This window comes from Microcaecilia unicolor, chromosome 3 (genome assembly GCF_901765095.1).
Source record: "Microcaecilia unicolor chromosome 3, aMicUni1.1, whole genome shotgun sequence".
NCBI lineage: Eukaryota > Metazoa > Chordata > Amphibia > Gymnophiona > Siphonopidae > Microcaecilia > Microcaecilia unicolor.
The window spans coordinates 118,046,237-118,072,320 of NC_044033.1; the positions used below are offsets into that span (position 1 = coordinate 118,046,237).

At 41.3% G+C, this 26,084-nt stretch overlaps 1 protein-coding gene across 1 annotated transcript; it reads left to right on the forward strand.

Annotated features, from left to right (window-relative positions):
• The first annotated feature begins 606 nt into the window (after positions 1-606).
• On the forward strand, positions 607-17,205 carry LAMP5 (lysosomal associated membrane protein family member 5). The gene is made up of 7 exons (XM_030194676.1): positions 607-832; positions 10,237-10,317; positions 10,439-10,611; positions 11,187-11,315; positions 11,818-11,923; positions 13,557-13,745; positions 17,027-17,205. Exons 1-7 carry the CDS (start codon positions 607-609, stop codon positions 17,203-17,205), a joined length of 1,083 nt encoding a protein of 360 aa, XP_030050536.1.
• Positions 17,206-26,084: the final 8,879 nt, after the last annotated feature.

Here is a 26,084-nt window from a genome sequence, read left to right on the forward strand (position 1 = left end):
AATCAGAATGGGTTGTATGTATGTAATAGTAAAATAAATAAATAAAAATTCTAATGGCCATTAGTTTTGCATAAAGTAGGCAATGGAATGAATTAAAGTTGCCATATGTCCAAGATAAAGGGATATTGTCTAACATTGGTGCTTGCATTGCCACTCCATGGTGACCCAAACCTTCAAAACTCAAATACAAAGAATACTAGAGGTCTTGACAAACCATTGGCTGCAGCTTTATTACAAGTCCAACTTAAACAACTAACCATAAAATGTAAATAATTTACCAACATTTTAATTATCTCCCACCACACAATGCAGCTAGTTGGTGTCAAACTAGCCACGTATGAATACTGACAATATCATATTTTATAACAAGTAATGCACAACTCGTGGTGTTGCAGTGTTGTGCCCACCCTCATGCCTAAACCATTTCCTCATAACCTGTCGCTGAAAATTTGCCTTCAACCAGTCCCACTGCACCTAATAGCAAATCCACAATCTTAACTCTTACAGCACCCACACCTACCTCTCTCCCAACCCAATTATTAACCCCTTTACTTAAATATAAAGGATATTAAATCACCTTTATAGGAAAATGCAATTTCCTTACTAATGACTGAATCTGTTGTAAACTCAACGTCTAATGCCAAGCAGCAGCCTCAACTTCCCTATTTAAATCACACACCTTGTCCAATGGAAGCTGAGACTCCGTATGAATGGAATCCATCTCAGTCCCTAAGAAGACCAATTTACAACAAGGACCTTCAGACTTATCTTAAGCCAATGGAATACCCAGCACACCAGAAACATCGGAAAGCTGCTAACAAAGCAGCACATTGTATTTGCAGGATCTCCAAAGAGAAAGTCATTCTAATAATACACTATGTCCCCCTACCCAGACACCTGCTGAACCACCCAATGAGTGACCTCAAGAAGGTCTCAAAGTACACATGAGACAGGCATATGCCAATCAAAATGGAATCCCAGCAGATATAATGAATCAGGATGGACTGGGAGCAAACAAAATGCAGGCTCTATATCTGCTTTTGCCATTAATGCACCTGGCCCTAGTTGCTGCAACATTTCCACTGCAGTGTCAAAGGAAGCCTATTGGACAGAACACAAACTTGGATCAATAAACACTCCTTCCTTCCAGATAAGAAAGATTATGAATTAGGTGAAATTTTCACGGATCCTTCTTTGGTATCACACCCAAGGGGGAAACCACAAAATCTTCAAAAAGGAGGATCTGGGAATGGTCCAGCAACATACCCTAACAACACTTCCTTTTTCAGCTTGGCCAACTCCCATGATGCAAGGCAACTGAGGGTGCATTCTGACAATGATGATTTAAACGCAGACCAAAGGGACCACAAAACCCACTGAAAATCCATCCCACAATAGTTGTGCAGCTGCCTGATCAGGGTAAGATCGTAGCCAAGTCCACAAACCTAATTTAATGGGGGAGGTGCCCTGCTCAGGCATTTCACTCGCAGGAGAGAATTAGGCTCTTCCGTTGAATGGAGGTGCCCAAAAGGGTGGAAGGCATGCATTCTGAATGACCTGGTATAAATGCATTCTGAATTGATACTGCTGAAACCTTTGCACTGTTTAAGATTTACAAGATCTCAGCCCTAAATTGGTTTTTGCTCATGTGTTCTAGCTACTGTACCAATATTTTCACAATATTAAAAACTAGGCAGTACTATTGAGCTGACAAAGAGATTCTCTTATTTTTTTTTTATTTGGGCTCAATCATAAAATCACATCTATTTTTTAAATATAATTTTTGTTGTAATGCTAGTTATGGAACAAAATATTTTCTTTCAAATACCAGAATCTTTGTATATAACTGTATTATTCTAATTGCTACACTATTTAGCAAGTTCTTTGCAAGTCTGTTTGAAGCTATGTTAGGGGAGAGACAAGAGACCTTTTGGTTACAGGCAAGAGTTGCAGGAGATGAGGACCCCAAAAGGGGTCCACTCCATTGTGTAGATAGGGCTAAACAGGAAACAGCCCCCCCCCCCCCCTTCCTGGACCTTTTCTGTAACCTATGTCCCTAGAGTGTGTGCACTCCTTATCCCCTATCTCTTCCTGCTGACTTCCTGTTGGATTAGAAACTATACAGAGCATTGGGGTCCTGGATGCACAGTGACACACTCGGCCTATGCCACTTCTATCTTCATGCTTTGGATATGAGGAGGGGAAGGAAACAGGAGGACAGATCATATTTGTTTTTGTTATCTGAGGTCATATGAATTTTTAGCCATTCATATAGGGTTATACGGGAATACATGTTTGGAAAGCAGTGACCTGTAGTGATCTGGATGGGTTTGATTGAGCAGTTTAGTCTCTTTCTGACAAAAGCTGTGGGTCTACAATTGCATTCTTTATACAGGTACAATAATTTATAATCAGGTGAAAAACACACCTATGTCAAGCTTATTTTAAGTAGATGCCTCCTTTTCTTTTTAGAAAATACTGTAAGTGGCCGAAAATGCACCTTCATTTAAGGAAAATCTAGACGTAAATGACCACACTTATGTTTTGTAAGAACGTGTATAAATATGAAATTTTATAACCTACAGGCGCCCTTGCTCCCTCCATGTATGTGCACATACAAAGGGAAAATACGTACCATTCAGATGGGGGTGAATTCTATATGTGGCGCCGAAAAAAAAAGCTATTCTATAAGCCATGCTTAATGGCAATTAACAATCGCTGTTATTGTACAGGAGACTTACAACACCATACTCTCTTCCCTCCATGGGACCCTCATGGACAGCACCATGGACAGAGAGAATTTTAGTATCTAGAGACATTACTAATTGTGATACAAAAAATGTTATTTATATATTGTATGTTCCTGTAATTTAGTCTATGTGGGAAGAAGTAGCCACCTGATCAAGGTACTCCTCACTGAACACAAGTCCCGCATAGTTACCTAAAATGAACAAGCAACCTTTGGTGCATCATTGGCTGTCGTTACATCATATCCCTGAGGGGCATGGAGAGTGGTTGGAATAAATACAGGTAGGGGAGGAGGGGGAGGTTTAGTGGAGAGACGTTTGCAATATAGGGAACAACAGCTGATTACCAACTTCAAACAGTTGTGCCAGGAGGTTTAAATTTGGAGCTAGAGTGGGTATAATTGCTATAGGACCAATCACAGCACTGACGGTGTAGACCACTCAGAGCGGAAAGGGGGATGACATAACTTTCAGAAAGTTGCATTTAAAACCGGCTAACAAGACGCTGTCGCCATCATAGCAGAGGTTTTTCCTGTGAATGAAAGCGGAGCTGGCGCTAAGACGGCCTAAAGGTAAGGAATGTAATTTTACTCACTGTTTGGGAAGTGTAAGTTTTGGTTCTCACGCAGTGATTTATGTTTTCTTTTTTCAGGAGACAGTCCTTGAGACAGCCTGCAGAGGCGAAACGTACATGTCAGATGTTACGTCCTCGAGTCTGACAATAATTGTTTAATTAAAGCAAAATTTAAAGTAAATTTAAGGTGTTTACATCGGGTGTACCGATGAGAAGGTGGGTGCCTATTATCTTGCTAAGTGTGAAGGCAGAGCCAAGTGGGCACCACTGAGTTCCACCAACGTCGGTTGAAAAGTATCATTTAAGTGAGGGGAAAACATATTGGTGGAAGATCAGGCGGACACATCACTGTCAGAGTGATTACAAAACTTCCATTCTTATTACAGCGGGTGGGAAGAGAGTATGGTAAAGTTAGGTGCTACCATTTGCGCCAACTGAAATATGGTGCAACTGTGTGTGGCAAAGTTAGGTGCATATCCCCCCCTCATTCTTCAACAGCGTAAATGTAAGAGATGCACCTGTTCCACCCATGACCCATTTCTGCATGTTAAAAAAACTTGCACGTGCATATTTCTTAAGAAGCCAATTATTGGTGCTAATTAGCTTGTTATTTAAATTCTGTGTGCAAGTTTTGGTGACTTTATAGAATTATGGGAGTGATGTGCATCTTTTATACGGTTGGCATTTTATAAGAGGTCACTAACACGTTACCATTTACTTGTATACATGAACAAAGAGGACATAATCGAAAGGGTATGTCCAAGTTTTTCTGAGGACGTCCATGCAGGACGTCCCTCGTAAAGGGGCGGGGAAACCCATATTATCGAAACAAGATGGACATCCATCTTTCGTTTTGATAATACGGTCGGGATGCCCAAATCTGGAAATTTAGGTCGACATTAGAGATGGTCGTCCTTAGATTTTGGATGTTTCTGATTTTCGGCGATAATGGAAACTGAGAACGCCCATCTCAGAAATGACCAAATCCAAGCCCTTTGTTCATGGGAGGAGCCAGTATTCATAGTGCACTGGTCCCCCTCACATGCCAGGACACCAACCGGGCACCCTAGGGGGCACTGCAGTGGACTTCATAAATTGCTCCCAGGTGCATAGCTCCCTTACCGTGTGTGCTGAGCCCCCCCCAAACCCACAACTGTACACCAGTACCATAGCCCTTATGGGTGAAGGGGGGGCCACCTAGATGAGGGTTTCTGGTGGGTTTTGGAGGGCTCACATTTACACCACAAGTGTAACAGGTAGGGGGGATGGGCCTGGGTCCACCGACTGAAGTGCACTGCACCCACTAAAACTGATCCGGGAACCTGCATACTGCTGCAATAGATCTGAGTATGACATTTGAGGATGGCAAGAAATATTTTAAAGAATTTTTTTGAGGGTGGGAGTGGGTTAGTGACCACTGAGGGCGTAAGGGAGGTCATCACCAATTTTCCACGGTGGTCATCTGGTCAGTTCAGGCACCTTTTTGTGGCTTTGTCGTACCCAAAAAAAAGGACCAAGTAAAGTTGTCCAAGTGCTCGTCAGGGACGCCCTTCTTTTTCGTTCATGGGCTGAGGATGCCCATGTGTTAGGCACGCCCAAGTCACACCTCCAACACACCCCCGGGAACTTTGGTCATCCCCGTGACAGAAAGCAGTTGGTGATGCCCAAAATCGGCTTTTGATTATGCCGAGTTGGGCGACCCTGGGAGAAGGACGCCCATCTTCCGATTTGTGTCAAAAGATAGGCGTCCTTCTCTTTCGAAAATAAGCCTGTAAATCAACTAACATGAACATTTGCACTTAAAGGGATCCTTTTATTAAGCCACAGTAAAAAAGTGGTTGTGATAGTGTAGGCACGGGTTTTGGACGCGCACAAATATTTTTCAGTGCAAGTACCAAAAATGCCAAAGATGAACGTATGGCAAAATCAAAATTGCCACACATCCATTTTGAGTGTCTGACCTTACCGCCAGCCATAGATCTAGCAGTAAGGAATCTGCGTGGTAATGACCTACGCATGTCAGATGCCACTTAGCGTGTGACTGCCAATAAAATATATTTTCCAGACGCGTGTAGCGGATGCATGCCAAAAATGAAATTACTGCAAGAGGCAAGTGGTAGTCGGGCGGTAAGTTCATTTTGGTGTGCATTGGGCAGGCGTAGAGCCTTACGCAGCTTAGTAAAAGGGGCCCAAAACTAGGAGCTACATTATAAGGTTACCCCTAAACCCTTTGTTGAAAGGTGCCTTATATTTGGACCTGTATGCTCGTTGGCACACCAGTTAACACTAGCCTCTTCCACTTGGTTGGTGTAATACAGTCCTGTAAGTATCTTCTTTATTGAATCTAGTCAGTTTTGTATGTGAAGTACAGCACTTCATTGGAGCAGGTGTGAATTTGTGTGTTATGGGTGCAGATCTGTGTGCTTATATTTATAAAGTCTCTTATGCATGCACTCCTGCATATATTTTACAAGAAGCTCGATACTGGCAAATCTCTTTCAAAAATGCCACCGGCATTGAGCATGTTCTCCCTTCTATGTAAAAGTGGATCCATGTTTATTTCACAGTAGGCTGGCTTGGCGAGGAGCCAGTGCCACTGCGGTAGATAAGATCCAGCTTCTGACATATCATCTGCTCTCTAATTACTTTATGAAATACAAGGGTCTCTCACTACCACATTCTTTCTCATTTGAGTTTCCTTTTTTATGGTTTATTAGACTTACTATGCTGCCTCTAATGAAGAACAGGTCAAGAAAGGAACAATTTCATGATAGTACAGAAAAAAATTAAGAGTAGCATATAAAGTCACTCCCACAATGATCCTCCATTTTGTGTGATTTCCGAAGATGGTTTAACTGTAGCCATTACTAAAGCTTCCCATAACCAAAGCTACATTTTCCTCTCGTTTGCCTAAACATACTTTCCCCATGTGGTGGGTAATTTATGAAAGGGCACCTATGTGAATGTCCGAAATGGTGCTTATTTTATAAAGGCAGTGTAAGTGCTATATCCCTTTATAATAGATGGCACCCACATCTACATCAACCAGTGCACAAGTTTTCACACAGAACTTTACAACTGCTCCAAAGAAGTTGGGAATGCATGTAGGTTCAACGTGTAATTTATAAAATATGTATGTACATTGCAAATCCACCACTGCTTCACCTGACTGTGCCCCTGGGAACATCTATGCATAGTGCAATTATGCACCTTCTTGTCAGCATTACATTTTTCTACATGCATATTTAGCCACACAACTCTATAAGAGACATTTTCTGTCAAGCAGGACTGAGCCAGGCACAGAAATGGATGATGTCAGCTGATGGTGCCAGGACACAATTACTGTTCCAGAGCTCAGGCCTTCCTAGGCACATCAGTCTTCTCAATTTTGTTTTATCTGCTTGGCAAAATGGATACAAAACAAAGCTGTCCCCATTGTTTTTGTTTGTGAGGCTTGTTTTCATAATTTTTGCCATCATTCTTGTGAAATGTCACTGAAGGTCAGGATTTTGTCTCTGTTCCTGAAGTGTGGCAGGAAAATTCAAGACCCTCTTTGAGATACACGCCAAACCCCTGGATTCTATCTATGGCACCAAAGTTGCATGCCCTACTTTAGGTGTGGGGTGCGCTGCTGAGATGTGCTTGTAAATACATTGGATAACGAGTTCTGAACCATCAATAACTGGGCACTAACAGCACCACTGGTTGAGGAGGTGTGACTTATGGGCACTGCTGTTTTGGCGCCAGACTTTTGGGTACCCAATTTGCAGCATCTACAAGTCCTCTTCCTCCTTCTTTCCTCCCGGCCTGTCCTGAGCCCACATGTCTGTTGAAGAGAAGGGCCCTGCCTACTTGTTTACTGGCAGGGTCTCCGTGAGGGCTTGCTTGCTGCTGTAGGGGTTCTCAGTGCAGAAGGGGAGAGCTGCCCTAGGCAATAGAACTAGAGCCTTCATTCATCCTCCTGACGTCATCGCCTGGGGGCAGCTATCCCTTCTACACCGAAGACCCCATAGCAGTGAGCAGGCACCAGGCTCTGCTGTCTCCTATACACGGAGGTCAGTGTGGAGCAAGGAGGGAAGTAGGGCAAGGATTTTTAGAGGCTGCAATTTGGGTGGCCAAAAGTCTGGCACCAATGTGCATAGGCACCCAAACAGCTGTGCCCAAATGTGGTCACCCAAAAGACCTGCTTCAGCTAGTGTTACCCAATCCACATCCTACCATGAGCAGATAGGGCTTAAGGAGCTGAGTCTAGTGACCCCAAATCATACCGTCCAGATAAATTTTATGTTCTCCATTCCACCACCCCAAGCAAAGCTAGAGTGCCAGCTGTGAAAATTACTCCGGCCCAAATTGTTAAAACTTCTAAGCAATACATTTCGGGCACTTGTAAGACAGGAGTGGGTTGTTGGTAAGCCACTTCCAAGGAGCAGGAACCAGGCCTTTCTTGGTCAGAAGCAAAACTATAAATGCATCTTTCTAAATCCCTTCCTTTGCTGGCTGTCAGCAATAAGTGGATTTCTGCAAGATAAACAATTAATTTGAGTGGAGAATTTGTGTATGATAAATTGAGACTTTAGTCTGAAAAGCCAAGAATTAAGGGAAGGTTTTTGTGCCAATGATGAAGAGTAAGTCCTTGAGATCACATCAAGCTCTATAGACCTTTGGGTTTGGAGCTCTTTGAGGCTTTTTTCTTCCTTTAATAGGATACACCTATGTGAATGTTTAGTCTCTCTCTCTCTCTCTCTCTCTCTCTCTCTCTCTTTTGTGAGATCATTTTGTTTGAAATATTTTCTTCACAGAAAAGCTCCCAGGTACACATCTCACCCTTACCCCCTTATATTGTATGGTGAGCCCTCCAAAACCCACCAAAAACTTAGTGTACCTAACTATTCCACTACAGTAGACCTGAAGTTTGTAAGTGCCACCTATATATGGGTACAGTAGGTTTATGGTGTGGGGGTTGGGGGGAGGCTGACACCTTCCACTGCAAGTGTTACAGTGGATTATGGGTCTGGGTCCCCTTTGCCATGGTGCACTGCACTGACCACTAGGTGCCTCTAGGGACCTGTTTGCTGCTCTAATAGGACAGGCCATAACATCTGAGGCTGTCGTAGAGGCTGGTATGTATTATTTCTTTCACATCTTTGGGGGGTGGAAGGGGGTCAATGATCACTAGTCCTCCAGTGGTCATTTAGGGCACTCCTTTGTGATTTAGTTGTTACTAAAATAGGTCTAGACCTAAATATTTTAGCTTTAGTCCTGGACGTTTTTGTTTTGTTCCATTATAGCACATTGCAGACAAACTCCATAGATAAACATCTGCTAAATGGGTTTCAAAAATACCGATTTGGACATTTTGGTGAGGAAAAACATCCAAATGCTGTTGTAATGCACATTTTAGATGTTTTTCTCTTTCAAAAATGAGCCCTTTAGTGGCCCATTAAGTTTATCTATCCTTCCAGTGACTTCTCACCACATTTGAGTTAGCCTTTTGAATCTCAGCTAGCTAAGCCATGCTTCCTGACTCAAATAAAAGATGCAAAAGGTTCATAGCAACCCAAATCGTGGCCATTAAACCTTTTAATGTAGTCGTTAAATTGGTAGGGTCTGCCCCATTCTTAATGTATTATGGGAAGATAAAACAAATAAAAGCAGAACTTGGTAAGTTTTAGAGTAACCTTTATTATTATTATTATTGTTGTTTAAAATAATAGACTGTAAACTTGTAGAGCTCTACTATATGGAGAAGTCCATAATCCCTGAATTTTCAGTGGTACTAAACAGATAGTGTCACATAAAGTTCCATCTGGTCACTCTCATGCTAACTACATAGTGCTGGGTTGTAGCAAGCCCATGTCGTAGCAGCACAGAGAATACATGGGGTACTTGAATTCCACCGCTGATGTTTTAAACAAACGCTAGTCCCATTGTCCAAATAATGACCTGGTAGTGTGCAATATTACAATGTTGTAGTATAGATAAGGAAATGTTAAGAGCACAGAATGCAGAAGAGCCCCCACTTGATGTTAATTAAATTGCATGAACGGTGCGTAATAAATGTGCCTAATCAGGGATAGTACTGTCTACCTGACATCCCCCCTTATGCTGAGATGGATCAGCTCACAAGAACAACATGGTCTCTTCAAAATTCAACAAAGAAATCCAGCTGCTACATATTTTGAGGGCACCCGTCTTCTGGGACGAAGAAGTACCTGGAGCGCTACCAGGCTTTCAGTCAGCACCTCAGGGAACGTGTCTCCAACTTTAAAAGCTGGAAAGAATGGAGAAGTAATAGAAGCAATATTATGCATCTTCAATTTCGTTATTTTGCAAGTCAATGCAAGAAATCCGCAGTAGTGTCTTTTCATTCGTATCCCCAGTGGGATAGAGCAGGAAGTACAGCGTGCGCTCCAATAAGTGTTTCAGTTTCTGCAGCGAGTACAGCACCTTGGACAGCTCCCATCGTCTTTTCCCCGCTGCGCTGCGGGTGGCTGTACATTGTGTCCCTACTTCCGTTTTGGAACTCGGCGTGTATTGTTGGAGTGTGTTCTAAGCTGACCTGAGCATCTCTTAAGCCTTTGAGAATCACCTTTCAGAGAGGTTCCTTCAATTAGCTGCTGCCTGCGCCTAACTCCCCTCACAAATCGATTCGGACAGCAAGAGGCATGGATCGCGTAACCATAGCGGTTTTTTGTGTCCCGGGACTTCAATTACTGCTTTTCTTTTGCCGTAAGTATTAACTACCTTCTGCCGATCAGTGTTTACTTCTTAAGGAATTGATATGAATAACAATAGCATGCAAATACAAATACTAACTAATGATGTTTAATGGTATTACATGTACAAGCTATTGTATGCTAAGCAAAATCGCACATCTGTAAAGCGCAGTTCAGCATGATGCCATCCTTGCTGCAGTTCTAGCCATAAAAGTGCAGCAAGCTAAAAAGCATGCTTGTTACTTTGACAGTCTGGCTTTAAACAAGAATGTTTTTGCAGGTATGTGCATGCTAGCGGAAGCATGCCATTCAAATATTCAAAGCAAGGTTACAACTCAGGAAGAGCTAATTGTCAGAGCCGGAGATCAAGAACCGATTTTTTTTTTATTTTTGTTCCGCAGATATTTTTGGTCAAAGCATGGCAGAACAAGAGGTTGAAAATCTCTCAGGTCTCTCCACTAATCCTGACAAAGATATTTTTGTGGTTCGGGAAAATGGGACAACGTGTCTTATGGCAGAGTTTGCAGCAAAATTTATTGTCTCTTACGATGTGCGGGCCAGCAATTATATCGATGTAAGAATTCACACTGATCACTGCTATTTCTTAATTTAATACAACACTTGATGTTCGCAACACAGTAGACTAGCATTTTTTAGTACAGCACCAAAATTCGCCTACTTCACTGCCTGTATCACAGAATGCCGCATGTGCTGGTTGGTTACCAAGGCAGTGCCAAGTAATTATACATGTTCTGCAAATGGAGCATTTCTTCACTTTATCAACGGGGAGACCAATGGATAAAAAAAAGTATTTATCTGGAGAATACATGGTATTTTAAGTCAAAACTAGCACACACAGATTTCACATTTAAAACACCGTCCTAGCCAGAAATGACAAAGACGGAGGATATAGAAGACTCTGCGTTGTGGACCTTTGATTTACTAAGGTTTTTCTCCCATTCCCTGGCGGGAGACTTGGATATATTAAATTGGTCGCGTATTAGAATGATTAATTCTATATAGAGCACTTGTAAACTATCCTACTTTGACACTGTCCATTGTACTGCTGCCCCGTTAATGACTGTACATATTTACAGTATGCGACAAAATGTTTTGAGGACATATACGTCTTTTTCTTTTGTTTTTAAGTTGATTACAGAACAGACTGATATACAACTTCCCAGACGGGCAGAAGCTAAAGGGAAATGTGGGAAGAACGAATCGGAACTACAGATTTCCTGGCTAGATGCGTATGTCTTCAGACTATTTTTCGTTAAGGTAATTAAAGACACAAATAATGCTGAAGGGCCACCCCATACAATTTTACAACCCAAAGGATCTGTGAATTGTGCGCCTAGATTTGTCCTGGCACGAGCACTTGAGGGGAGGGTGCAGAGGCGTTGAACTTCATTATAACGACAAGCGACTATATTTATGTCTCCTCCTGCCCCCCCCCCCTTCCTCCGCAAAATAATTTATATAACCCGAGGGTATTTTGACTTCTGTTCTGACATCCCTCCACCTCCCGCTCCCGAATTTTTGTTCGCCGACATCCTTCGGTCGCTCTGGCGTAAATCCTGTAATTCGTTTGTCCCCCATGTCTAACATTTCCTCCAAGTTTAAATCTTAGAGTAAACTGTAGCACAGATTCGTGGAAACTGAGAGGTGGCAAGGGGTTGGCCTCGTGGATTAAAACCGTGACCTGCGGCAGAGACAGACATACATTCTTTTTAACTGGCAATTTGGCGAGACAAGGACAATCTATTTCGTATTTTTACAGGAAGGAAATAACGCTACTAGAGGACAAGATGGATTCTGGAAAATGAATAAGGTTCAGTTTATTTACGATTCTTCTGAGCGCACATACTTTAAAGATGCCGTCAATGGTAAGTATTTCTACAAATGCGTGAAGAATAGATTTCATATCTCCCCTATCTTTTGCTCTGGAATAAATCAAAAGTATTGCACTGACTGTTTACAGTTTCAATGAAATGAAATCGTCAAGAACTTAAGAAAAAATATTGTTCATGATGAGGTTACCCAGACTTTTTTTTTTTTTTGTATTTAACTTGGATTTTAATCAGAATTGGAGAGTCATGGTTTGTTGTGCAGTGTAGACAGAGAGGGGAAAGCCTCGTAATTAAATGCTTTCTCCAAGTGAAAATAGTATAATTGGAAAACTAGCAGAAGGAAGGGATAGGCGAACCGAAATGGTCATATAGCAACTGCAATGGCAGACGTATTTTGCAGTTCGCTGGCACATGCAGTTACCAGATGTTCAGTTAGGACTAGAGGTAATAATAACTCTTCCATCTGCTTGTTAGAAAAAGGGTGGACGGGTGATGTGGTGGGTTTTTTTTTCTTTTTCTTTCCTATCTACCAAATGTGTCCATTTCTTGCGGTGCCCAGAGACTTTGCTGAAAATGTTCAGCACTAAACTCGCTTAGATCCGTCTATGATCACCCTTTTGCTTTATGTTCAGGTTTTCACTAAAGTTTCCCCACAGTCTCAAACATGGACCCTTTGCACCTCTTCTGTTCAATTAATTTATTGTTTTATTCAAATTGTGTGTATTTTTTTTCTACCTCACTGGGTGGCTACATATTCAATATTTGTAATGATTTGAAAAAAATTTTGATCGTCTGGTTGGACTTTCCGCCCATAATCTAGCAAGTCAATAGCTAGAATAGAAATCATCTATACCCCAGCATTCATATTTCTGTTTTGTGCTGGAATCTTCCCATATTCCCTTTTCTTTGTGTCAAGCACAGCTTTTGACTTTATATTTTCACTCCCCTCTTCCCCGCCCCCTTTTATCATTTATTTTCATCTAAGGTGATCATTAGGAGAAAAGAAAAAGGAAAAATGGCCTTACCATAATGTTGTATTTTTTTCCTAGCATTTGAGCATTCAGAGCTTGTCGCAAATATGAGTTTGACTTAAATACTTTAAGTATGCTTTAAATACTTAACCTAAAGAAAGCTTCTTTTTTTTAAAAAAATTATAAAACACAGAATATCTCTCTTTGAGATATAGTTTGTGTGTGTTGGGATGAGTCTGCATGTTTCCAATAGCTTTACAGTTTCTCTGTTAACTATAGTTAGCAGTTTAATCTACTTAGCTTGCATTTTCATTACCAAATGTATTTAGAGAAATACTATATATCCAAAATGTAGTTAAGTGGGTTCTCTAGCTGACACTTAACCAGTAGGGGGTTGACTTTGCCCTGCAGAATAGCTTTGCATAGGTTGTGCTATGCTAAATAAGCTTCTAACTACTACTACTTATCATTTCTATAGCGCTACTAGACGTACGCAGCGCTGTACACTTGAACATGAAGAGATAGTTCCTGCTCGACAGAGCTTACAATCTAATTAGGAGAGACAAACAGGACAAACAAGAGATAAGGGAATATTAAGGTGAGGATGATAAAATAAGGGTGAACAAGTGAATAAGGGTTAGGACTTAAAAGCAGCATCAAAAAGGTGATTTCAAATAAGCTGATTTCTGTTCTTACAGCGGGGAAGCATACAGCAAGCACCCATCACATGTCTGCCCTGGTCACCCCAGCTGGTAGGTTTTATGAATGTCAAGCACAGCAGACCTTGACCCTGATTTCCAGTGATCCCCAGAAAGCTGTGACCCTCCTCTTATCTGACATACGCCTACAGCCCTTTGATATCAAGACAGATTTCTTCTTCAATGAAGGTAAAGGTAAGGAACAAACAGTCCTCTATAATAATGATGGCCAGCCTTGTTTTATCTCTGCTGCATCCTCAAGGAAAAATCCGCATTGCCGAATGGCATCTGTTAAAAGAGAAGACCTCGGTATTGCAGCTGCCACATGAACTGCACAGTAGCAGGAACAAAGATGCTCATTTTCAATGAGATAGGAGCAAAAACAAAACAAAAAAGCACACATATTTAGAGTTTTTAAATATGTGTTCTTCATTATATAGAAGGAAATATCCTGATTATATTCTGCTTGTCTTAACTCTTGATAAGTTTACAAGGAGTAGTTTTACTTACAGCGCTACTAGAACATGAATCTGGGGGGGGGGGGGGCAGGGGAGTTATTCATACCTGAAGAGTTGCGTCTAAATTAGACAGCATTATTAGTATCCACCTTTTTCTGCACCCTTGTACTACTACTACTACTTATCATTTCTATAGCACTACTAGACATACGCAGTACTGTATACTTGAACTTGTAAGAGACAGTCCCTTTTTTGAGATCTTGCCAGGTATTTGTGATCTGTATTGGCCACTGTTGGAAACAGGATGCTGGGCTTGATGGATCTTTGGTCTTTCCTAGTATGGCAATACTTATGTACATATGTACTTATGTAATCAGGACAGATAAACAGGACAAATAAGTTATAAGGGAATTACTGACACAACAGACATGAGTACTGAACATGTGAATAGGGATTAGGAGTTAAAAGCAGCCTCAAAAAGGTGGGCTTTTAGCCTAGATTTGAAGACAGCCAAAGATGGAGCTTGACATACTGACTCAAGAAGCCTATTCCCTCCCCCCCCCCCCCCCCCCAAGAACATCTTAAGCCTGAAAATGTCCCAGGAGGCTCTGATGGCCTCACATGACAAACATAAGAACATAAGAGTTGCTCTACTGGGTTAAACTAAGGGCATATCTAGCCCAGTATCCTGTTTCCAACAGTGGCCAGGTCAGCTCACAAGTACCTGGTAGAATCTAAAAAAAACCCACTTCCTCCTATTTGTTTTTAATGTGGTATTATGTAACTTCATGAAGTGTCCCCTAATCTTTGTAGTTTTTGATAGCCTAAACAATCAATTTGTGTTTACCCATTCTACTCCATTCATGATTTTGTAGACCTCTATCATATCTCCTCTCAGACATTTCTTCTTCAAGCTGAACAGCCCTAACTTCTTACCTCAAATTAGAGTCATTCCACCCCCTTAATCACTTTGGTCACCCTTCTCTGTACCATTTTCAGGTACATATGTAGATAAGCATCACCATACTGGGGCAGACTGAAATAGAGACCCCTTCTCAGAGACTACTGGGCTCATTTTCGAAAGAGAAGGACGCCTATCTTTCGACACAAATCGGAAGATGGGTGTCCTTCTCACAGGGTCGTCCAAATCAGTATAATCGAAAGCCGATTTGGACATCCCCAACTGCTTTCTGTCACAGGGATGGCCAAAGTTCAAGGTGGTATATTGGAGGCGTAGTGAAGGCGGGACTTGGGCGTGCCTAACATATAGACGTTCTTGACCCATAATGGAAAAAAAAGGCGTCCCTGATGAGCACTTGGATGACTTACCTGGTCCTGTTTTTCTTACAACCAAGGCACAAAAAGGTGGCTGAAATGACCACATGACCACCAGAGAGAATCAGGGATGACCTTACTCCCCCAGTGGTCACTAACCCCCTCCCACCCTCTAAAAATATCTTTCAAAATATTTTTTGCCAGCCTCAGATGTCATACTCAGGTCCATCACAGCAGTATGCAGGTCCGTGGAGCAGTTTAGTGGGAGCAGTGCACTTCAGGCAGGCGGACCCAGGCCCATCCCCCTCCCTACCTGTTATGTTTGTGGAGGAAACAGCGAGCCCTCCAAAACCTACCACAAACCCACTGTACCCACATCTAGGTGCCCCCTTCACCCGTAAGGGCTATGGTAGTGGTGTACAGTTGGGGGTAGTGGGTTTTAGGGGGGGTTGGGGGGCTCAGCATACAAGGTAAGAGAGCTATGTTCCTGGGAGCATTTTATGAAGTCCACTGCAGTGTCCCCTAGGGTGCCCGGCTGGTGTCCTGGCATATCAGGGGGACCAGTGCACTACAAATGCTGGATCCTCCCATGACCAAAGGGCTTGCATTTGGTTGTTTCTGAGATGGGTGTCCTTGGTTTCCATTATTGCTGAAAAGTAGAAACGACCAAGTCTAGGGATGACCATTTCTAAGGACGACCTAAATTTCAAGATTTGGGCCTCCCCGACCATTTTATCGAAACAAAAGATGGATGTCCATGTTGTTTCGATAATACGGGATGCCCCGCCCCTCCATCGGGACATTTTGCAAGGACGTCCTCAACAAAACTTGGGCGTCCCTTTCGATTTTGCCCCTCTGTAGGTCTCCCAGATAGGTTATTCAGAGTTTTATGCACTTTAGGTATAAATTAAATGACTGGTCTCATCAGATGTTCTCTATATAAATATTTATACTCTTTTGAGGTAATAATTCCCTGCTGATGTGCTGTACATAGAAATTGACTGGAGTATAAATCAGTTGGATCTTGACATAATAACTGGTATAAATGCAAATCTCCTAATAGTCTTTCTGTTTATCTCTTGGAGAAACAAGATTTTTGACATCAGAAAGTTTGTTGGTATCAGAAGAGTATTATGACATCAACAAACTTTCTGATGTCAAAACTCTTATTTATTACAAAGAGTATTGGTGGTGTCAACAAAGTAACAAAACACTGTAGCCATTTAGAGATAGAAATGCAGGTTATGAACAGAGCACACAAGTTATTTTAAAGCCATATATGTTATCATGCAATTATAGTGAATATATTCAGGATCATATTTGAACATTTTGTGAGTATTATGTATTCAAGGTTGAATGAAAGTAAAGTTGAATCAAGAAGATTTTGATATAGGTATGTTATGTCTAGAGAGTTAATCATTACTATCTGTTTAGATTGTGAACCCAGATTGTTATTATTGATTTACTCACTTAGGGGGTCTTTTACTAAGGCGAGCTGGTGTTTTTAATGCGTGCTAAAAATAGGTGCGCGCTAAACGCCAGAGATGTCAATGTATTCCAAAGGGCGTCTTTAGCATTTACCATGCACCTTTTTTTTAGCGCGCATTAAAAATGCCAGTGTACCTAAGTAAAAGACCCCTCAATACTGAGATTCTGAGTGATTGTTTTAAATCTTTGTATCCACATATAGGAGAACATCTTGTTAAACAACTGATATCTTTTGTTTTCTACTTTCAGAATATAAGTGTCCTGTGGATCAGAGGGAGCAGTTGGAAGAAACCCTGCCACTGATTTTGGGGCTGATCCTAGGGCTAGCCATTGTGATAATGATTGCTATTTACCACATCCATCAGAAATTGACAGCCAGCCAAGTACAGATTCCTCGAGACAGATCCCAGTATAAACACATGGGATAATTGTAGGGGGTGGGGAGAAGAGAGCAAGATTTACTTTAATTTTAAATATCTGCCAGGTAGATTAAGTCAAAATGGCTTTTCCTCTAGTTTAGACAGACAGTGTTTTGCCCTTCATTTTACCTTCTACAGTAGCACAGTGCATATATAGAGAGAGAACTTTCCAATAAGTATGATGATTTGTTTTCATTTTAGGACCAGACCAGGGATTCATAATCAGTCTTGGGGACACAACTAGCCCGTCAGGTTTTCAGGATACCCACAATGCATATGCATGAGATACATTTGTATACAATGGAGGTAGGGCATGCAAATTTATCTTATGCATATTCATTGTGGGTATCCTGCAAACCTAATGGACTTCACTAGGGTGTCCTGAAGACTAGGTTGAGAACCCTTGCCAAAGTGGCCTTCACTCCCAGTCCTCAAGGGCTGCCAACAGGTCAGGTTCTCAGGATATATCTAATGAATTTGCCTGAGAAAACATTGCATGCCTGCAATCTCCACTGTATGCAAATCACTCTCATATCCATAGGAGCCGGCTCTGTGGGTGCTGGGGTGCTTGAGCACCCCCAATATTGAGAAAATTCCTTGTATGTGTCCAGGGAGGAGTTATTTTCATTGGGTTTAGCACCCCTAATAATTTTGAAAAGTTGGCTCCTATGCTCATATATATTCATTAGGGGTATCCTGAAAACCTGAACTTGTGGTGGCCCTCAAGGGCTGGGAGTGAAGACCACTGCACTAAAGTGTTAACAATGAGTACATACTATTATTCATTCACTGATCTTCACTATTTTTCCAGTGGCAGCCACTTTGGCAAAAAGAAACTCAATGTGATATTCAAGATCATTGCCAGGCAACATGAACAGCACACTTGGTATAGGGGTATTCCCAGTCCAATGACAGAGGTGGCCTGGTAGCTTCCCCCTCTGCTGATGTGGTCATGTGGTCAGCCTGGCTGTTTACACACATTTAGAGGGACTCATGTAGCAAAAAGAGTTTAACCCCTCACACTCTTTCCCTAAGTCCATTTCCCACACATTCTCTGTCCATGTCCCCCAACCCATCACCCCCGCCCCCCAAATATTCTCCCCCAATTCTTCCTCTACATACTCTTCTCCAACTGAACTGGAGTGGAGAAGTAGCCTAGTGGTTAGGGTATTGGCCTTGATATCTAGAGGTGTCTGCTTCAAATCCCACTGCTGCTGCTTGTGATCTTGGGCAAGTCACTTAACCCTCTATTCCCTCAGGTACAAACTTAGATTGTCAGCCATCTAAGGACAAGGAAAATAACTAGTGTGCCAGAATGTAACTCACCTTGACCTACTACTGAAAAAAGTGTGAGCAAACCAGTCTCTATTCCCATAGTCAGCATTCACCATTTTGTCTCTACCTTCAAATTGGCCCTCACTCCTGTTTATTGTAAGCCTCCTATGTTTTCTACAGAGGCTTATTGGCCCCTGGAACAGCTATTTTGTTTTCTTCCTCCACCACATGACTCTTCAGTAATTCTGAACTGCATCGTGCCCTGATTCATCCCTTGTTCTTTCAGTCTCTTGAGAAAGGTGTGAGAATTTAGGAAGTACATAGTACACAGTTCACACTTACAGAGAACTACATGGCACAGCTAGAAAACAGAAGAGCTGTTACAGATGTAATGCCAGGTGCAAGTAAAGGGTCATGGACTTGATATACCACCTTTCTGTGGTACAACCAAAGCGGTTTACATATTCTATGCAAGTACTTTCTCTGTACCTACTGGGCTCACAATGTTTCTGTACCTGGGGAAACAGAGGGTTACGTTGTTATGATATGACTTGCCCATGGTCACAAGGAACTGCAGTGAGCACTGAACCCAGATCCTCAGGTTCTCAGCCCACTGCACTACCCATTAGGTTACTCCTCTCAGGAAAAGGTGTGGGAAGAACATGTATGGAGGAAGAGTCAGGAGGCTGCACTGAGGATCAACATGGGCCACCATTGGTTTTCGAGTCTTCCAATGAAGAACACTGCATTAAGGGGCCCTTTTTCAAAGGCACAGTAGGCTCTACATGCATGCAGCATGTGCCAAAATGAGACTACTGCCAAGCTAGCACGCTCCCTGGTGGTAATTTTGGATTTGGCACGTGCCCATATCACCAGGAAAATGATTTTTTTTTAATTTCCTACTGCACATGGCGTTAATTAGCAGTTGGTGCATGCCAACCGGTCACGGCATCTGTAGCACGTGAGCCCTTACCACTGGATCAATGGATGGCGTTAAGGGCTCAGAACATTAATAGGTGTGCCCTGGTTTCAATTTTACTGCAAGCCCTTTTCCCAGCCCATTGAAAAAAAAGTCCCTTTTCCCAGACGCAGTAAAAACTGGCCCAGTGCGCGACAAAAACATATGCCATACTACCGTAGGCCACTTTTTGCCACGGCTTAGTAAAAGGAACCCTAAGTCAAGAACTAGCAGTCATTGTGGCCCCAGTTGATGAGTATATGTGTAAGAGAGAGAGAGGGAGAGAGAGAGAGAGAGAGAGAGAGAGAGAGAGAGAGAGAGAGAGAGAGAGAGAGAGAGAGAGAGAGATAGTGGGTGTGTGTATGTACACAGTGTCTGAAAAAAATGGGACCCCTTACATAGTTTCAAGATACTTTTCAATTGTTTAAGCATTTAGTATGACCTTTGAAAATACATTAGTATACTAGGGGGGGGGGGTGTTCTTAGTTAATTCATACTTTGTGTTCAAAGTGTTCTCCATCAACCTTGACACATTCATGGTCTTCAATGCTGCTGAGCTGTTGGCTTGATGAATTTTGGGGTTTCATTAATTAAGAGCTCAACTCTTTTGCGAGTTCAATGTGCTGGAGCTCCATCCTGTTGAAAAATAAAGTACTCAGAAATGCCTCGAATGTCAGGCAGAAGTTTCTGCTGCAGTAGGTCGTTGTGGGTTATTTGGAAAACATTTTGGGGTCCCATTTTTTCTGGACACTGTATAAGAGATAAGAAGAGAGAGCTCTCACTGCTGTTGCAAGCCATTTCACATTAAATGTACTCATTTGGCTTGTTAGATCTGCACTAGCTTTCTACCTCTTTATATCTACCACCAATTCTGGGAAAAAATAACCTGACATAAAGTGCAGTTCGTAACAAGATGAATTCTGAAAGATTGTTGATGAGAAGTCTTAAGTAAATTATATGCCTCGTGTCACTGCATGCAATATATTTATATAACAAGATGCTGATATTTCTCAGATATGTAGAGATTTGAAGCTTCAGAAACACCTGCAGCTTCTTTTCTAGGGTTGTAGAATATGGGCTTCAAACTTTTGTTTTTCAGTAAAAATAAGGCCCCACTTCTGTTTTCCTGCTGGTTAGTGCATACAGGGGCAGACTTAGGAATGCACCACACAAAAGTTGATTTTAATTAGCACTGGTGGTAAACATAGTTTGCGCTGCAAGCCCAGTACAAGTTATCATAATGTTGAGCCAGAATTGTGATAGATTATATTAAGTACATAAATGCATGGTAAAAAGTCATGCATGCACAGGCAAAGTAGGGCTATTTTCAATACCAATCATCACCTATTGCAAAGCATTGTGCTATAAATTCAGCAGCTCTGGAAACCAGGGACAAAGCTCATGATATTGTTTTTAAAATGTACATCAACAGGTTTGCAATGAGAACTTGGTATTTGGGAACACTATTAATCTTTAATTTTTTTGTTATGGATTGATTTTTCTCTGCCATCTTGTGCAGACTGAATTTTTTGTCCTCAGTAACCAGTCTGTAAGATATGAACCAGCTTCTCAGGTGGATGAAAATGGGTCCAGTTGTGTAGGCTGAGCATCTCCTGGGCACAGTGTTCCAAGCTTGAGTGATTCTAGGCAAGGAAAACAACTCCAGCGGCAGAACATCTGATAATTGACTTTGGAAGACAGAGAATGTAATTCTTCAATTTGTTCTAGCCATCTTATTTTGTAAGACTTGTAAAGTAATGTAAGACAGTGCGTTGGTCAGATATGTAACTTCTCTTTGAGATAGACACAGCATGTTGAAATACACATGGCAGTGGGTGCATTTTCAAAGATGTCAAGTTAGCCAGTTCAAGGCTGGAGATTTTGGGCAGTCCTGGATTTCTCACTACCCCACTTGCAGCACTGATTTCAATGGTCAGGATCAGGCACTACACGTCCCACACTGCTTTGGGATGTAAGTTCAAAACCAAGACTGCCCCAAAATCTCCAACCTGGAACTGGGTAACTTGGCATCTCTGCATTTTAAATTAACTTTTGAGGTTTGTCCAAGAATTTGTTCGGATCATGTCACTATGCACGGTAAATATTGGGGCAATACTTCAGTTATGATTTAAAAATATCAAAGCCTCAGTGGGCAATCAAAGCAGATCTTTGGCTATTTGTGTAAGAAGCTATAATACAGTACATTGCCATAGAAAATGATGCCTCGCCCATGAACACTAGAAAGTAAGGATACATTGGCTGTCTGTGGATAACCATCCTGGCATAGGAAATGTCACAAAGCTGGTTCACACTTATTTCCACAAAAGGTCTGCTGCTGTATTTGATAACAATAATAAGACTTTTGTGAGATTCATCTGTCACTTACAGACTCTCAACACATTCCTTGAACATATGAGAAAAGATTCAGTAGACAACAATTTTATGCAAATACCGTCCCTGCAGTTATCAAAGGCATTTACTATGCAAGAATAAAAACTTGAAAAACACAAGGTTTTGCTTCCTTTCCTGCATGAAAAATAAGAAGAGACTGCCGGCCTTTCCAAAGCAAATAAACATTCACTGTAAGATGTTATGTAAACATGATATCAAAGAGGTCGATTTTGAATTCATTTTTTTTCTCTTTATGTTCACACATGACTCCTAATCTGACATGTATTGCTGGATACAATGAGAAGGGTAATCCACAAAAGAAAAAAAAAAAGTACTATCAAAAACTCAATAATCGATACAGAAGTGGGTGTCTAGCACTGATCCACATGCTCTTAAACCAGAATTAAAATTAGGCACAAGAGAAGTATCAGAATTTCAAGTTAAACCAATAGCAGATTATTGGACCTCTTATGAGCCATCCCATTTCAATCCCAACCTTCGGTCTTAAATTCCTCAATCATTTACACCTCTAAATGTGTTTCCCTACTATTTTCCAAAAATATCTTTACTATGAATTATCTTCAAATTTATTCAAAAATTTACTGCACCCATTATCTCTAAATTCTATTGCACATAAATTATTTTCACAAAACAAAAACGACCTAAAAAAAGCACTTAGCTTTAGGTAGACTTAGCAGCCACTGCCAATGGATCTTACTCGATGCCAACACAATACAACAGCCTGAAAGGGGATGGCTCCTAAGAGGTCCAATAACCTGTTCATTGTCTAACTTGAAATTCTGATACTCCTCTTGTGCTTAATTTATTTTATTTATTAAGTTTACATTTTACTTCAAGTATAATTCTTGAAACAGAAAGGATGATTATAAGTCATTATTAATTCAATAGTAAATCAGTTATTACATAATTATCCAAGATCATGATCTATTACTCAGCTTTAGTCCACAATTTGAAGGCATTACACAATACTAAGTAAAATATAAGATAATATCTAATTTATAGAAAAAGGCGGCTGAGAAGAAAGTCCATTGATGTTAATACTTATTACGGAGTTGATGTAATCACAGTCCTTGGTTGTGGAAGAGGTGATTGAGCCAATTTAGCTTCCAGAAAAGAGTGTAACTGTTTTGAGTCATAAAATACATATTTAACAGAATTTAACACATTTGCAGGGAAAGTTTAACCAATATAATGCGCCCAATTGGAGAGCTTTCGGGCGCAACTTAAGAAACTCTTGTCTTTTCTTTTGTGTAGTCTTAGAGACATCTGGATACATTTTGTGCTTAATTTTAATTCGGGTTTAAGTACATGTATTGCTGGGTCATTAGTAAATATTGCACCCTTGGACAATTTACTGTATACAGTATATGCAATATGTAACTGCACAAACACAATGTATAATGGGCAATTCTATAATTTGGTGCAAAGATGTAGATGCCACAATGGGGCATGCTTAGCACCATTTGACTTCAGGGTGGACCTAAGCCATTATCGAATACTAGCACCAAACATTAGGCACATCCACTTATGACAGGTCAATGAATGGCTGGCGTGAGTTAGTGTGCTAAACTGCACCATGCATGCAACTGATAGTATTCTATGTTGGATGCATCACTTGGTGACACAACCATGTTCCACCCATGCTATGCCAATATGGACGGCCCATTTGCAGTTACACACAATCCCCTAGATTCTATAAAGGCTGCCAAATTTTACATGCCCAATTGTGGGTGTGATCCAGTGCATGCAACCTAATTAGGTAATGAACCAATTAATGCCAATTATTTGCATTAATTGGCAAATATTTAGAGTTACGTGCACTTCTGCCTATACATTAATCTATAAAGTTGTGCGCTGACATTGTCTCACGCACAACCCAAAGGGGGTGTGGCCATGGGAGGGGCATGGGTGAGTCAGGGTACTCCCATAATTTACTCATGGTATTATTGAATTCTGGGTTGCACACCCAACTTGCCTGCCAGGATTTACACCAGGTTTCACTTGGTGTTAAGTCCATGTGCCCAAAGATGTTGCAGGAATTAGCACTAAGTGCTATTCTATAAGGATGCTTGGCATGGAGCACCCCTTATAGAATGTGATTTCATTGTGGATTTTTCTGGTGCCTAATTTCGGGCACCATTTACTGAATCCAGCCCTAAGCGTCTTTAGTGTGAACAGTATAGAATAGTACCTAACATGCATGCAGCTGCTTATTATTGGTGTCTCTGATGTGCATACGTGTAACTTTTCTATAACATATGTGTGCATGTGGCACCTAACAATAGACACCAAGTTATAGAATGAGGGGGTATCTCTAGTAGACTGCTCACTTAAATAGAAATAATTCTAAAGCAGAGGTAGAGAGGCGGGAAAACCTTTTGGTCTGAAGGCCACCTGGGAAGCTCTGTGTGGGAACAAGGAAACATTGGGATATACCCCCAGTGATCTGGGGAGGGGGGTCCCCATTGAGGTTTGACTGCCTGGTAATGTCACTATGAGCCAGAACTGAAATGTTATCACCACTGAAATCAGAATTTAAAGCTCTTACAAGCTGGATGTTGCCGACCTGTGCTGTAATGTGGTTAATGTTGCAAAGCTGGTTATGCTGAAACATGACTAGAGCTCGATCCAGACTAACAACAGTGTTGCCAATCTACTGTACTAGAAAAGCATCCAAGCAAAGCACTGCTCTCCTGTCTTATTCAATTGATTCAGCTCCAGTACATGTTTACTGTGTTTGTGGATGAGGGTTATATATATTTTGGTGTTTGCCTATGAGAACATAGATTTACTTTTAAAGATATTTTGGCAGACCATTTGATTATTTTTTTTAAGACAAATGACCAAAAAAAAATCTCTTCTAAAAAATGTTCACATCATGACACTGTTTCAAGCATTCTAAGGTGAGTCATAGACAGATGTTTTCACCTCTATCTTGTGAAAATTTGGATTGAACAAAAGATTATGTTCAGAAGTAAATCTTAATGGACAATAGTCCAACATTTCCCAAGGCAGGTTAAATATCTTTTCTGCAACTGAAAAAAAAATGCCATTGACCAGTATCTTAGTCCATTTACATGATTCAGAAATTTTGCAAACCCGAGGTTACAGTGAGCATGTCAGAGTTAAACACTCAGGGGGAGGGGGGCCTAGGAACTCAATCACAGCATGCTAATGTTGGTGCCATTTGTTCATATGACAATGTTTTTACAGTAAAAACAGAAAAGCAGAAGAATCCCCGAAATGCCACACAAGGAAAAACAAAAATTGGGGAACGATCATGCAAATTCTAACACAAGGGAAGTTTATTTTAAAATACACATTTCAGTTTTGTGTATTTTCTAATAAACACTGCTCTTGTGTTAGAATTTGCATGGTCGTTCCCCAATTTTTGTTTTTCCTTGTGTGGCATTTCGGGGATTCTTCTGCTTTTTTGTTTTTACTGTATAAACATTGTCATATGAACAAATAGCACCAACATTAGCATGCTGTGAATGAGTTCCTAGGCCCCCCTCCCCCTGAGTGTTTAACTCTGACATGCTCACTGTAACCTTGGGTTTGCAAAATTTCTGAATCATGTAGGAGTGCCCTAGTGGTTAGAGTGGTGGACATTGGTCCTGGGGAACTGGGTTCGATTCCCACTGCAGGCACAGGCAGATACTATCACCCCAAGATCCCTCTCCCCGTCTGTACATATCAGACTCTCACCGCCTAACACATACGTCTCCCGTGGATTTCTACTCCCTAAGTGCATCACTTTGCATTTCTTTGCATTGAATTTTAAGTGCCAAACCTTAGACCATTCTTCTAGCTTCTGCAGATCCTTTTTCATGTTTTCCACTCCCTCTGGGGTGCCCACTCTGTTACAAATCTTGGTATCATCCGTAAAAAGGCAAACTTTACCTTCTAACCCTTCAGCAATGTCACTCACAAATATATTGAACAGAATCGGCCCCAGCACCAATCCCTGAGGCACACCACTACTCACCTTTCCCTCATCCGAGCAAATTCCATTAACCACCACCCTCTGGCATCTGTCTGTCAACCAGTTCCTAATCCAGTTCACCATGTCGGGTCCTATCTTCAGCCTGTCAAGTTTATTCAAGAGCCTCCTGTGGGGAACCGTGTCTAAAGCTTTGCTGAAATCTAAGTGAATTACGTCTATAGCATGTCCATGATTCAATTCTCCGGTCACCCAGTCAAAGAATTCAATGAGATTCGTTTGGCACGATTTACCTTTGGT